Source organism: Elaeis guineensis, chromosome 16, assembly GCF_000442705.2.
Source record: "Elaeis guineensis isolate ETL-2024a chromosome 16, EG11, whole genome shotgun sequence".
In the NCBI taxonomy this organism is placed as follows: domain Eukaryota; kingdom Viridiplantae; phylum Streptophyta; class Magnoliopsida; order Arecales; family Arecaceae; genus Elaeis; species Elaeis guineensis.
This window is the reverse complement of record NC_026008.2, coordinates 21,044,047-21,059,708: the sequence shown is the minus strand read 5'-3', so window position 1 is coordinate 21,059,708 and position 15,662 is coordinate 21,044,047. Positions and strand designations below refer to the sequence as shown.

General features: G+C 39.6%; 1 protein-coding gene across 2 annotated transcripts in view; it reads right to left on the bottom strand.

The window, feature by feature from the left end:
- Positions 1–493: 493 nt before the first annotated feature.
- The window catches only part of LOC105059261 (lysine-specific demethylase JMJ13), a 51,617-nt gene continuing 36,448 nt past the window's right edge, over positions 494–15,662 (bottom strand). The window contains exons 5-11 of one of the 2 annotated variants that reach the window (XM_010942494.3): positions 5,063–5,116; positions 4,893–4,972; positions 4,521–4,798; positions 3,997–4,401; positions 3,529–3,905; positions 3,139–3,402; positions 494–1,185 (exon numbers count right to left, since the gene is read on the bottom strand). In XM_010942494.3, the coding sequence (XP_010940796.1) occupies positions 892–1,185; positions 3,139–3,402; positions 3,529–3,905; positions 3,997–4,401; positions 4,521–4,798; positions 4,893–4,972; positions 5,063–5,116 (1,752 nt within the window). In that variant the 3' untranslated portion in view covers positions 494–891. The remainder of the gene's footprint in view (positions 1,186–3,138; positions 3,403–3,528; positions 3,906–3,996; positions 4,402–4,520; positions 4,799–4,892; positions 4,973–5,062; positions 5,117–15,662) is intronic. The other variant, XM_029260268.2, reaches the window with a different exon arrangement.

The window sequence follows — 15,662 nt, the reverse complement described above, 5'->3', positions numbered from 1 at the left end:
CTTAATATTCTTCTTCAGACGCTATTTTACCATAACATAAGAATACCATGGACTGCACAATGAGCTGCACATGAACTTGATGAAAGACAATTTCAAATTCGAAGAAGTGCTGGGACTGAAACACCTACTCTACAGAATCAAAGATCACTGAGGCGAAAACCTCAACCTAATAATTACAATAGTATGTAAAGCAAACTCTTTCTCAGGCTTCTACCTGTACAAACTGGGAAACTTAACAACATTATATTTGAGGGGACAAAAATAACAAACAATAACTATATTCTGCATTATCCATGATGAGTATATTCCACGTCCTATCAAAAATGATATCTATAATTTTCGCAAGAGTGGTCAAAAAGCAAGACCCAGAAGTATGATATCCCTCCTTTTTGAAGGTTCCTAAAGGGCTAAAATGCAAATGAATCACAGCAAACTGTTTGAACTTTGAAGCATACGAACCACTGTCTGAAATAAAATATAATAGGCATACAGATAAGCAGAAACAGTAAATCATTTTGCATTTTATTTAATATTCAAGGTACAAAAGCAATCATGTAAAAGAATTAAAGGAATCGAAAGGGTAGACTGACCTACAATACAGTGGAATGCCCACCTACAAGAATTGATCAATCAATATTGTACAATTGAATTATCAAAGATCCCCTATCTTCTTTGGCAAGGTTCCCTGCCCCACAAAGGTAAAAATACTCACTGATGCTGAGAACCCCAGCAATCCAGTCATGCCAGCACCTCTATTAGGAGCACGAAGACTCAATTAGTCGAGTCTCAGTCCTAAACAATGTTAACTGATTTGCCACCCTTAGTCCATTCTCTTCTGATTTCTGTAGTTAGAGAACCGTTAGAAGTTCAAGTTAGCACCAACCTGACTCATCATGCTTCAAAGACTTCACATTCTGACAATCTGCCCTGCTCAACACCACCATTAGCAAATAACGGGACTCTAACCTTCAGATCTTTTGGCCTGAAATCCATAACCGGTGATTCCCTGATGGCGTCCCTCAGGTTAGAATGGTGAATTTCTATTCTGTTTTGCACTCTAACTTTCAGTTTTATAGCATCATTATCCTTTGCCAACTTTGCATCCCATGGAGGTTGCCTATCCTTTAATGATGGAACATGCACAGCTGTTCCATCTGAATGAAGCCTTCTCAATCGTTTGAACACCTGGCAGCATTAAGGCATGTTTTAGTACTGTAGGAAGGGAACAAAAACAATCGAAGTAATATTGATAACCATGTGTTCAGTTTCCTCCAAACAAAAGAATCATTGCAAGGTCAGTTAACACTATAAAAATAATGGCTGAAAGAACAAAATTGATTGCAATGTACACGAACAGAGACAAACTCATGCATACATTGTGCAAACACACTATGCTACACAAGCTACTCCTTGACCCCACACACCTTTGCTGCTAATCCCACAACTCCGTCTGCTCCACCCATAAGATCAGCCCTCCCTAGCAAACCCCCACATAACTGAATCATGACCATAACCATTCAGCCTTATCCCAATTACATGTGATCTCACAACCCCCCACATCCCCAAGCAAACCTTACCCTATGTTTGCATCTGTCCACCCCTCTAGATCCTGTGAAACTTTCGTCCTAACCTACTCCACTCCTCACTCATGCTGCTGACACCACCTCTAGCCTAAATCTTAGAAACCATGGCAGGCTAGTCAGAAGTGATTACAGGTGAAGGGGGAAATGACAGGTTGCAAAATGTGGATATAGGCCTAAAGGTTGGTTGGCACAAAGGTAGTCAGACACATAAGTAGGTGAGGGTCAAAGCGTGGGCAGAAGAACAAGAAGGAAAATAGGGGAGGCTTCAGATGAAGTGAGGTGGATCTTTGACTTCAAACAAACAAACCTTTCAAATCCAAAATCAGTTTTTGATTTAAATGGGAACCACCTAGAACAATAAGAAAATGCCAATTGCAGCCCTTCTCCAGACATCAATACTTCATTTCTTAACATAACAACTAATCTCCCATCTAGTATCTATCCAATGGTAACCTCTAACTAGAACTCACTGGAGGTAGAACGATACAGAGAGCCAGAGGTGCAGGGAAAAACTGAAAAAACAACACATCTCTTAAAGGTTATCTCCTAATTGTAAAATCACAAGGAACCCCCATTCAAAATGGAGCCATTGACTAATTCATCCAGTTGTTTAAAACATCTAAAGAAGCTTTTGGTTAAACTGATGAAAGGGAGAACTTGAGGATCAGCACAAGATAAAGCACTAGAATAATGTCAACAAACTAAAATATGGGAGACAGTAATCTGATGCAGAACTCAGACAATAGCTATACAACCTGCTCTGATTTTCAAGAAAGTAAAATCTAAATTAAAATCAGCTGATGGTAACAAGTCAGTAAACTATTTGAGCACATATGATTTGCTAGGTTAGCTACAGTTTCCCTAAATAAAAAAGAAAAGAAGAACAAGAATTATCAGGTTAGTGTTAATGCATGTAAACACTGAACCTACATCATAGCATGCCCTATTATTTGATTTCCAGTTATGTTGTGTACACATCACCAAGGTGACCGAATCCACCACACACATGTAAAATTGGACTACTGCTGTAATTATTGGAAGAAATACATTGCTTAACTCCATAACATCCACATCCTTTTCTGTGGCTTCAATGAATATACAATGCATATAAAGCCACAGTTGCCCCCATGTATCATGACAGTCTAAATTTTATGCACCGCATGTCACACAAGCTTACCAAGCATAACAATGTCAATCTTTACTTCATTCAAATCATCATTTCCCTGAGATGCCCTCTGTCACATGTGTCCCTTGGACTTTAAGCTGATTGTTTCCTTAAGTCATGTGCTCTCAAGATTTATCCTTTCTTATCAAACATCACCTATTGAGAGTAAGGTATGAAACATGTGATAGCATAGTGTATATATAAAGTGTACTTAATATCAGATGTCCACAGATTCTATCACAATCTTGTATTGTATTACAATTAACACAATGTGACTCTATAGATGTTATTCATGCAAACATAGCTTCTTTCCAGCTCTTGTTTACTGTGTTTAAAAAAAAAAAACAATCAGGTGTGAAATCCTATCCAGAAGAAGACATTATAATATACCTTCCTTTCAGGAAGACTTGAGCTCGCCTTGTCGTTTTCTCTTTTCCTTGCTAATTTCAAAGTTGACCTGCGTTTAACTCGGAATATTTCAGAATCAGAATTATCACTGTCTTGTAGGATCGAAGTACCACTGGAACCAGATTGGTGGACAGATGTACATCTATCAGATAATGAAACTAGTTGAATGGGTCCACAAGCACTGCCTGAGACATTTCTGGAATGCTTGGTAGCGACTAACTTTACTCTGTCAGAATTTGTACATCCCTGCATAAGGAGATGAATAGTTTTATTTCTGGAAAATAACATATAATTGGTCAAAATGAATAAAAAGTCTAATATACTATACAAAACTGAAGAAAAATGCAACAAGAGAAACAATTAGTATCTTACATCATTGTTCAGTGAAAAGCCATCAAGTAGGTCTTGAGATGATGCTGCAGAGGAAGGTATAGAATCTACTGCATCATAATTGCTGCACTCCCCTTGTAGAACACAATGTAAACCTTGTGAATGGACATCAGGTTGTGCAACAATTCCAGGACTTGCTTTGAACTTTACGTTGCAATATGGCTGATATCCACCTCCTTCAGTAGAAAGGAAAAAGTTTGGCTGCAGACACAGGTCATCATCTTCTACTTGTTTCTGAAACTCCCCTAATATTCCATCTTCCTGCTCAAACTTCTGGGATACAGCCACCAATTCCCAAAAGTCCTCCTTCAGAAAGACAAAACGATTGCCACCACAAGGACAGCTTTTTATCTCTTTCCCTGACATTGAAAAATATGATATTATCAAATCAGTTAGAAAATCATTTATGCACAGAGACAAAACCAAACAAAATATAGGACTAATTTATACCATGATGAATGCAGATAGGCTGTGCACTACATTGGCACTTAACATAAGAAATATAGCAGTCACGTTGGCAAAGGCTGCAGAGTACTGTCCCAGGAACATTTGGAGAATAGAACATGCAAGCTCCTAATTTCATCAGCGACCAGCAAGCAAAGTGCTGGGTTCGCATTAATTGCACAAAAGAAACCTTGATGCACTGTTGAGAAGACAAATCTTTAACTAGCGGAGGAGGAATTGTGGGATCAAGATTTGACAATCTCTTGTAAAGAAGCATTGCTTCCTTGCATAGGAGCTCCTCATATGGAACTAATGGTATCCTGTTAAGAAGTGCATATTGCCGCCTAGCCACAAACCCAAATGGAAACCAATCACCAACAGCAAAGTTCACTGCTTCTCCACAATTGAAGCCTAAAGTTTAACCAAAAAGAACAGTAAGTTGGAATAATTTGCAAGTACAAATATGATTGCTTGATGCATTTGCATAACTTTGGTTTGTTGCATGAAACATGGCAACAAAAACATCTCACCGTGACTAAAACCTGCATGATATGCTCGAGGAAAGGTTATAATAAACTCTCCAGGTCCCTGTACGGCTTTATAGACAGGAACATTGTGCTCAAACAATATATTTGGTGGAAACATTGTTGTCTTTCCTAAAAGAATGTTGAATGCTGTACCATCTCCATTAGAAGATAAGATCTCATGAGCATATACATGCTTTTGAACCACCTTTTCAAAGTTAGAAGCTGCATGACCTGGAACACCATACCAAGTTTTAGATGCTCCACAGTGATGGTAGTTGATGCTGCCAAAGAATGGTCAACAATAAAGTTATTCATGTCACAACATAAAGGACAGAAAGAAATGCTGGCTAGGATACTAAAGGTTATTCTTCGTACCTATACAGGTAGTGATCTTCCACATGCCAAGCAAACATACTAAAGAGCATGCCAATGTATAGCATAGGATCTGTTACACCCTGTAATGAATCATAAAAGATACAGAAGAAACTGAGAACATGAAAAGATAATTGTCAGTCTTTAAAAAGTTCAAATGATCATTTGCATACCGGAATAGCTGCCCCCAGAAGTCGCAATACAGAGTTGGGAAGTCGAGAAAGCCTCTGAAAACAATAATAAACATTAATAAAATTAAGTAGCAAAACCTCCTCTTAATAAATGTGCAGAAAACTACCATGTTGAATTAAGTAGAAAACATATTATGAGAGTGAATTGGATATCCTAAAAGAATTTACTCAAAAATACAAACATACAGGCCACAATTCCTGAGTATTTGTTCCATTTTATTTCAGCCAAAACTGAAATGCTTATCTCCATCATGGATTGAGGTATCACAAGTTAGTATCTTGATGGCCTGCCACTGGATGGCATATACCATGTCATGCAATACCAGTGCTTGGCATGCACTAGCATGGCTGCGTGCCAAGCACCAGCAGACAATTAGTATTGCACTGGTGTCATATGCCAGCAAGCCATTGGTGCATAAGGTACCATAAAATATGTATGTGCCAACTAACACTTTAATTTATGGTGTCTATTACACCACAAACCTATTGTCTATGTTGATATATGACACGGCCGCACATTCCATAGAGCATAGCCCCCAACAATTTCAAATAAGTTGGTACCAACAATAATCATAAAGTGTCCAGCAATTCAATGAAATTGACCCTAACCCCTACATTTTCCCTGATTTTCACTAATTCAATCTAATTTTCTTAAATTAATTACATGATGGAATCAAGATTTTTACCCCCATCCAGATGATTGCACCGCTACAAAATTGAGATCACTAATTTAAGGAGGAAATAAAATAAGAGAGGAGTAAGGGACAAGGACAACTAGGTTGCGATCTCTAGCATCCCGAATTCAATTAAATATGAATGGCAACCAGCAAGATCAACCCAGGGTTCAATCTGAGTAGGAACAACATAATCAAGGTTGTTGATGGCTCAATCCATTAAGGCCGGATGAGAATCGGCGGGCAGCTGGCCATTGCGGAAATTGAATGGTGGAGATGGCACTATGGAGAGGAGAGAGAAAAAGAGTCTTGAGTACGGGAGTGGATAGGGAAGTTAGGTTGGGTCCTTATCCTAGGACCAGTAGTGCAGCCACAAGGTAGGCAAAAGACCCACCCTATCAGCCTCTTGTGCACTCGAGTATGAAGAAAGGAAGGGAGAAGAGAGAGAGAGATCATCGGCTACAATGGCTGCGAGGACAGCGACACCAAGAGAAAAGGAGAAGGGGAGATGAAATAGGGCAATCTCAAGCTAAAAATAGGAGATCTCGACCAAGAATAGGGCCGATCAGGGCGAGGAGCTTAGGTCATCCACCGATCAGGTAGCATGGTCTAGCCATCATGTTGGCAAGATGGGCAGCAATCAGAAGGGGAAAGGTGGCTAGAAGCCTCAGATTTGCTGAGACAGGGCATGCCCCATTTTGAAGCAAAGCTACCAAGCCGAGCTTGGGATCAACCGTTGCCCATGCAATGAGATCCAACAAGCGTGCAGGATCACAACCTCCACAGGATGAGGGAAGGAGATCCAAGGGAAAAAGAGAAGAGAAGGGGGTCTTTTGGGCTCAGTCTCATAGCAATAGGGGACATCCTATCTCAATATAAGGCCACCAAGTTGGGCTCAGGTTGACTACCGCCGAACCGGAAGACCCAGTGAGCATGCCAGCAACCATGAGTATCCTATAAGGAGAAAGAAAGAAAGGTGGAGAGAGAATGAAAGGGAGGGGATCCAACGGGCTCATCTTTGAAACAGAGGATGTAGAAGGGCTTTAGTTATTCCTTGGATTCCAGTGACGATGATGAGAGATCAAGGGTTGAGGTAGCTAGAGGAGATAGTGGATCAGAAGATCCTTGCTTCGATGGAGGAAAATTGAAGGAGCAATATGCATGGAGTGATTGATTCGGGCATTTTTGCACACCCTCACCATCCGATCCTTGATAACAACTAAGCCAAGATCCTCTCGAAGGTCATGCCATGAACATTATGCATGGGTAGGGCTTCAGCCTAGCCACAGGAATTGCGTTGCTCGGTCAACTTTTGAATTCCTCCTAGCGGCAAGTTCGCCAGGTGGACTAGCTCAACACGACTGAGTTGAGATAGAGTTCGAAATTAAGTCGAAGAAGTGAGTTGGGTATCACATCCTTCCCTCCTCAAAACAAATTTCATCCCGAAATTGACATACCTAGGCCTTCAAAATCTAAGTGTGCTTAGCCCTCATTTTATCCTTGAGTTCTCAAGTAGCCCCCCTCTCAGAATGTTTGCTCCACCAAACTTGGACAAAGGGGATATGATGAGACATCTCAAGATTTGATCCTTTCTATCTACAATCTAAATAGGGTACTCTTCATAAGCTAATATTCATGAAGTTGCAATGGCTCAAATTCCACTACGTGGCTAGAGTCTGATACATACTTCCTCATTATCAATATATGGAACACATTGTACACTTCAGATAAGAGTGGTGGAAGTGCTAATTGATGTCACTTCCCCACTCTATCCAAAATTTCAAACAAACCCACAAATCAAGGACTCAGCTTGCTATGGATTCCAAACCTCATCACACCCTTTGTACGAGAAACCTTCAAGAAAAAATAGTCCCCTACTTGGAATCCAAGCTCCCTCCTATTATCTGCATAGCTCTTCTTCCTGCTTTAAGCTATGCAAAGCTACTTTCTGATGAACTGCATTTTTTCTACAGTCTACTATAGAAGTTCATGACCCAATAATGTTTTCCCCCACATCATCCCAACAAATAGGACTTCCCGCCATACAATGGCTTGAAAGGTATCATCTGTATGCTTGTTTGGTAGCTATTATTGTAGGCAAACTCTACCAAAGGCAAATGGCTATCCCAAGCACCTTCAAAGTCCAAGACGTAGGCTCTCCATATGCACTTGAGGATCTGAATGGTTCTTTCGAACCGTCCATCTATTGTGGGTGAAAAGCTATGCTGAAGTTCAATTTGGTCCCCATAACTTTATGCAAATTCTTCTATAACTAGGATACAAATTTGATGTCGCTATCCAACAAAATAGTAACCGGAACCCTATGTAATCTCACATTCTGCTTTATATATAGGTTTGCCAAGCTCTCTAAAGCAAGACCAACTTTGAATGGTGAGAAGTGTGCCGACTTTGTCAATTGGTCAACAATCATCCGCACAGCATCAATATGCTTAGGGTCTGGATCGACCAACCACAAAGTCCATGGGGATGTGTTCCCATTACCACTAAGGGACAAGGAGAGACTTAATGGTCCTGTAAGTCACTAATACTCAACTTTCAAGTGCTGACAAACCGACACTTTATCACATGCTAAGCAATATCTCTCTTTATATCATTTGGCTAGGAACTTTCCCTCAAATCTCTATACATCTTAGTGCCTTCCGGCTACAGCATGCGCAGAGCTATGAGCTTCCTTCAAGATCTCTTTCTTTAGCTCTGAAATCTTAGGGATATAGCCTATCATCAAACCTCATGGTGCCATCCCCTTCTACACTGAATTCCAAGAAAGTACCCAATTCCACTCTAATCTTCTACAATTTTGGATCTTCTCTCTTCGAAATTTTTATCCTTTCAATCAAAGCAGATTATACCTCGTGAGAGACAAGTCAGGCTTCAGAATTAGATACCTGCACCTCAATACCCAATCTTTGCAAATCTTCCAAAACTTGCCTTTGCAAAGTGATAAAAACTGCAATCTTACTCAAAGATTTCTGCTTGGAGCATCTGTCACAACATTTGCTCTCCTTGGATGATCGCTGATAGTCAAATCACAGTATTTTAGCAACTCCAACCACAATTTATCTTAGGTTCAGCTCTTCCTGGGTGAAAATATACTTCACTCTTATGGTCTGTGAATATCTCATAGGGCTCCTATATAGATAATGCCTCCAAATTTTTAAGGAAAAAACTACAATTGCCAATTCTAAATCATGAGTGGGGTAATTCTACAGTTTCTACTCATATAGTTTCAATTGTTTGAAGCCATATGCCACCACCTTTCCATTCTACATCATTACACGGCCCAAGCCCTTCCAAGATGTATTGCTAAAGATGGCGAAACATTCTATCCCAGATGGAATAGTTACAATTCAGGTTGTCCCTAACCACTTCTTCAGCTCCAGGAAGCTCTTCTTGTACTCCTCTGTGCAATCAAAATTAATTTGCTTCTGAGTCGGGCAACACAGAGGCATGGCAATGCCAAAGAATCCTTTGATGAATCTTCAATTGCATCCAACCAACCCCAAGAAGCAGCACACCTCAGACACAATGGGCCGACCCCACTCCACAATCGCCTTTGCTTTCTTTGGATTCATGGAAATACCATTCTTGGATATTACATGTCTGAGGAAAGAGATGCAATCGAGCCAGAATTCATTTGCAGCTTGGCATGAAGCTTTTTCTCTTTGAGAGTTTGCAACGTAGTCCCTGGATGCTTCTTGTGCTCCCTTCAATTAGACCAATATGTCACCAATAAATACCACCACAAATTGGTCCAAGAAAGTTTAAACACCCTTGTTCATTAGATCCATGAAACTTGTAGGTACATTTGTCAGTCTAAAAGGCATCTCCAGGAACTCATAATGCCCATATCTTGCTCTAAATGCCATCTTAAGAACATCATCAACTTTAATTTTAAGCTGGTAGTAGCCTAAGGAAAGGTCAATTTTTGAGACGACCGGCATCCCCTGCAATTGGTTGAACAAAACATCTATCTTTGGTAGGGGATACTTGTTCCATATTGTTACTTTTTCGGTTCCCGATGATCAATATAAAGATGGAAACTCCCATCCTTTTCACAAACAATACTGGACCTCTCTAAGGAGAAACACTTGTCTATCCAATAGTTTCTGTAACTACTCCTTTAGCTCCTTTAGCTTAGTTGGAGCCATTCTGTATTAGTCTTTGGAGATAGGACTAGTGTTTGAAACCAAATCAACAAAAAATTCAATTTCCCTATTAGGAGATAACCCTGGTAGTTCATTAGAAAAACATCAGGAAAATCTCTTACAATAGGGATGTCCTCCAATTTCAGCTTTCTGCTAAGTCTCTTACAATGGTCAGAAATCCTTCACATCCCTAAGATCACCTTTGGTGGAGGACACATCCTGCTACTTACAAGACAATTCCTAGCCACATAACTGAAATTTCACTTTCTTCTAAAAACAGTCCACTATGACATGATATGCTGCTAACCACTCCATCTCGGAAATCACATCAAAAGTTGGCATATCCATGACTAATAGGTTCTCCCCGAATCCTCAATGCTTAACAAACAAGTCTTGCATACTGAGTCTACCAAGATAAGGCCTCCAATTGGAGTGGAGATGCTCCAATCAAAGCCTAGTGTGGTACAATCAACATCATAGTGCCATGAAAAAATGGGTGGCACCAAGGTCGAAAAGAATATAAGCACACACAGCTAACAACCTGACCACATTTGCCATACAACATAATTCTTAGCTACACCCTAACTTAGGCCATGCTAAGATATGCAATTCCTTTAAGACAATCATTTAGTGTTCACAACATAAGGAAAGGGAGATAAGGAACTGATCACAATATCTGTCATGATAGAGTTAGAAGCCCCTGCATCCTATTGGGTGAGTGCATTTACTCATCCCTAGGTTCTGAGCGTCTGCTACTAACCTTCCCCTTGCTACTGTCTTGATTGGGTGGGCTGTGATGCCTGCCGCCCCTATGGCTCCCTTCATGTTGGGACACACAACTTGCTTGTGGCCCTACTGACCATATGTGCAACAAGTCCCCTCAGGCCACTTGCAGTTTCACTGATAATGGGGCACAACGCATTTGTTGCACTTGATGGAGCTCTGAGACTGAGCTCCATCTCCCATGGTAGTAGAGTTCAGCCTCTTGGCTTCTGTTCTGGTAGGTCTACCGCTCTGACCTTGAGAATTACTTGATCGAGTCCTCCTCTTTAGAGTCTTCTCTCTCTCAACCTAGGTGTCATTAAGCCCCATCTCCATGACTAGAGCCTTGTTAACCAAATCAAATAAATTAACCAATCAAATAAATTTACCCATAAATTAATCCAGTCAAATAAATTAACCAAACAGCATGGCTTGCATACATGTATATCTAAATCATGCATCCCCTCAATAAAAGCCTACTAGCCTACACTAATTTTGAGTTAAACCCTAGAACTCTAATACCATAGCTTTGTCACCAAAATTGTCATGCCCCAAACCCACTGGCTAAGTTAATATGTGACACAGCCGCACATTCAATGCAGTATAGCTCCTAACAATTTCAAATAAGTTAGTATCAATAATTATGATAATTAAAGTGTCAAGAAATTCAACAATACTGACCCTAAGCCCTACATTTTCCCTAACCTTCACTAATTCAATTTAATTTATCTACATGAGGGACTCAAGATTTTTATCACAATCTAAGGATTCGAGTGTAGAACCTACACTAGATGACTTCCTATCCGGATGATTGAACCTTGAAGATTTTTCTCGATTCATTCAACTCATATCTCTCAAAAGAAAACTAAAAGAACATGAAAGAATTTTGGAAGTAGGAGTTGAGCCCCCTTTACTTTCATTGATTCTCCACTCTTATAGACTAAGGCACAGAGCCCCTATTTATAATATAGTGAGATCCTCATTTTTATAATTTGAGCAGGATTCTTCTTCTAGTTTAAATAAGACTAGATCTCTAAAAAAAACCTAATATAAATAATTATAAAAAATATTAAAATTTTGTAGGAAGTAGATCCCGACTTCCACATCAATTATGCCTTCTATCGCTCCACCAAATTCTTCATAGATTGGAAGATAATGTCCGATTAAAATCTTTCCTAAAAAGAAAAGTTTTGGTTGGACCAATCTATTTCGGGATCTAAATGAAGGAATTTCAATTCGATTCAACCCTTAGGCATTGGCTTAAATTTGTAGATCTTAAAAATATGCCATGATTTTTTTAAAAAAAAATCACAATCGGACATTGTATGATCAAGTTATGACCTCTTGAAGTTTAGCAAGTGATTTGACTTCCTAATAGGGTAGATTTTACATTTGGACCTTGTTTGACCCTACTCGTAGTGGCCCAAATGGTCTGCATCAAGTTTGAAGATCCTCTTAGATCAAGGTTCCCCTATTTAAGAGATTTAGTTCCCACTAAATTAGAATTGAAAGTAGAAAAATATCTGCTTAAACCACCTAGCTTTGCTCAAAGATGGTTTCTAGCCTTGCTCTTCTTTGCTCTCCAATCTTAGCGAACTACTTGGTCTACTCCCGCATCTAAACTTCGTTGTAGGGGCACTCTTTGTCGTCCTTCCTCATCGACGATGGTTATGGTGACTCATCTCGATTGATCGATTGGTAAAACCAAGAGGCAAGAGTTAGCCACTCATTAAAATCGACTTCTCATACCATCATCACAAACTTACTGCAGACATTAACAAATTGCTTCACCTGGATAACGGTCATAGGGTCTGCATTTCCTTATATTTTGTAGGCTGATCATGAACTCCTTCCCATCTTTTATGAGATGATTCTTCCTCCGCCACTTGTAAAAGACTGCACTCGATCCCAAAGGTACGAACTCTTAAGGATGATCCGACAAACACCCAAAGGAACTACTACACATGTTACCTCATCAATACACCTCTCAATTATGGCGAACTTGAAGGTACATTGCTTGGTGATCTGTCACGCCCCCGACCCGAGATTGTGAATCGAGGGTCGCGGCAACCGCCGCATACTCATGAAGAACTCTCTCCATAAGCATGCAAGGCATCTCATCACGATATCAATGCATCGCAGCGGAATAAATTCAAATAATTATTATTCAACTATAATTCAAGTAATTAAATCAAATGTCTTACATCTAATAAAATTTATTTCGCTAAAAACAATAAAAACAATAGATCTAAGTTCAATGAAGTTGACAATGCTAAATCTCGCCTCTAAAAGCTCTGTCCCAATATTTCTTCCCACGCTCGAAATTAATTATCTAAATCTGAAAAATAGAAAGAAAAGTAATGAGCTAGACAGCCCAGTAAGTAACAAGTATCTCTACCAGATACTCAGATATTATTTAATTTTCAAGAACAATGCTGCAAATAACATAAAAATATATTTAATGCTGATTTAATGCAAATCCAATAATTTCAAATATTTACATATAATAAATCCGATTCGATTCAAAACACTCGAAACTCAACAGCCTTGACTATGACCAATGTTTAACCCCTATTGGCGGGGTCCACAGAATACCAGTGCACAACCCCCACTGGCAGGGTCCAGAAATACCAGCGCACAACCCCCACTGGCAGGGTCCACAAATACCAGCGCACAACCCCCACTGGCAGGGTCCACAAAGTACCAACGTATAATCCCCATTGGCGGGGCCCACTGAAACATAGTTAGGCTGAGAGCATAAATCCGATCTATATCAAAACACTTAGTACCACAATATATATCATAATCTTTCACTAAACATGTGCATAAATCGATATACCATAACATTTCAAAAGCACTTTTCTTTCAAAACATAATTTCATAAATCATGCATAATTTCAGAGAATAATTATTTATTTTCAGAATAAATATGGAATATCTCGAGAAGATGATTCATTACTTACCTTTCACGGAGCACTGAATGAATGGATCGACTAACTTCTAGGAGATTCTTCCGTGCCTATTATCCAAAATTATATTTTTACATTAATTTTAATTCAAAATTAAATCTAACAAATCCCAAAATTTAAAATCTCGCTTAAAATCAGACTCGTCTCTAAACTCGATCAGAATCATCAGATGAGACCTCCCACTACGCTAATCCTAGAGGAATAACTTTAGAGAGAGAGGAATCCATCAAGAGAGAGAAATATCCTAGAGAGAGAAAATTCTAGAAAGAGAAAATAGAGAGAGAAAGTTCAATTCCAGAGAGAGAAAGTCAGGGTTCAGACTGAAAGAAGAGAGAGAAACTCTCTCTCTCATCAATTTCAATTATTTATTTATTTATTTATTTATTTACTTATATATATATATACATATATATATATTTATTTATTTACTTACTTATTTGTTCATATATATATATATATATATATATATATATATTTTATTATTATTTTTATTATTATTATTTTCTTTTTTTTTCTTCTTTTTTTTTCTTCTTTTTCTTCTTTTTTTTTCTTTCCTTTTTTTTTTCTTCTTTTTCTTTTTCTTCTTTTTCTTCTTTTCTTTTTCTTTTTCTTTTCTTTTTCTTCTTCTTCTTCTTCTTTTTCCTTGGTTCCTTCCAGGCCGAACAGGGGACAGTGGGGGTTCTCCGACCTTGACCGGCCGTTCGGGCCACGGCCACCGCGGCGGAGGCCGGCGGCCGACGGGAATCACTCCCCCGGTCACGGAGGGTGGCCGGCGATCAATTCCGATCGCCGGCGCCGGAAACTTCAAGGAAAAGAGACCCAAAAACAGAGGTCCTTTCCCGACCGGAAATCGGCGACTTTTGTTGCCGGCAGTCGCGCACAATTGCACGGGGAGGAAGAAGAAGAAAGAGGAGAAGAAGAGGGGAACTTACCTTAACCTCCGGTGACCTCGCCGGCGAGAAAACACGGCGAGAACCCGAACGATATCCGCGGCTTCGATTTGAGAAAAACGGAGAGAAAGAGAGAGGGAGGAGGTCGATCTTCAGTCTAAAGGGGAAGGGGTCTTCTTATAGAGAGTCCTAGGACTCCGAAGGGTCCTAGGATTCCTGATTTCCATGGGTTTCGCAGGAGAAGAAGACTCCTACCGGGAGTCTTCTTCCCGGTTGCTCTGTTTTTTTTTTTTTTTTGGCTTTGATCTGCTGGCTGGGCTGGGCTTGGTTGGGCTATCACATTCTTCACCCCTAAAAAAAATTTCGTCCTCGAAATTTTTCATACCTGTCACCATTGTATTGGAAGCCTGTGGATTCTGTTGAGTAAGCGCATAAACTCTTCCCTGGGTTTTAGAAATCTGTCCGCCACCCTTATATTGTCCTTCATAAGTTCTTTGGCCAACTTGATTTTCTATATTTAGCGGGCAGCTAACAATTTTATGATCCATCTGACCACATTTGAAACAAGCACCTGTATTCCAGTAGCAATCCTTGTCTGCATGATTTTTGCCACATCTGGAGCACTGCTTATCATCAATCTGTTGAGTCTTATTGTCTACTGTTCCCTTGGCTGATCTTTTGATGTTTTTATTATTCTGCCCTTGTATATCATTTGATCTTGCTCTCTTTCTTTGCCTTCTTTCCCTTTCCATGCGTTCTGCATTGACTTCCCTTTCAATTATCAGTGCTTTGTTTACCACATCTGCATAAGTTGTCAATTCATATGGAACCACTTGTTTTCGAATTTCAGTTCTCAGTCCTATCTCAAACTTGTGAACACGTTCTTGCTCACCATCCACTAATCTCGGAGCAAATTTTGCTAACTCTGTAAATTTTGCTTCATATTCAGTCACACTCATACCCTTTTGCTTCAAATAAATAAACTCTTGCTCTTTCTGGATCCTTATGCTCCGAGGAAAATACTGATCATAGAATGCAATCCGAAATCTTTCCCAGGTAAGTATTTCGCCGTCTTGTTCATGCTTGCGCTGTAGTCGCTGACACCAATTGTATGCTTCTCT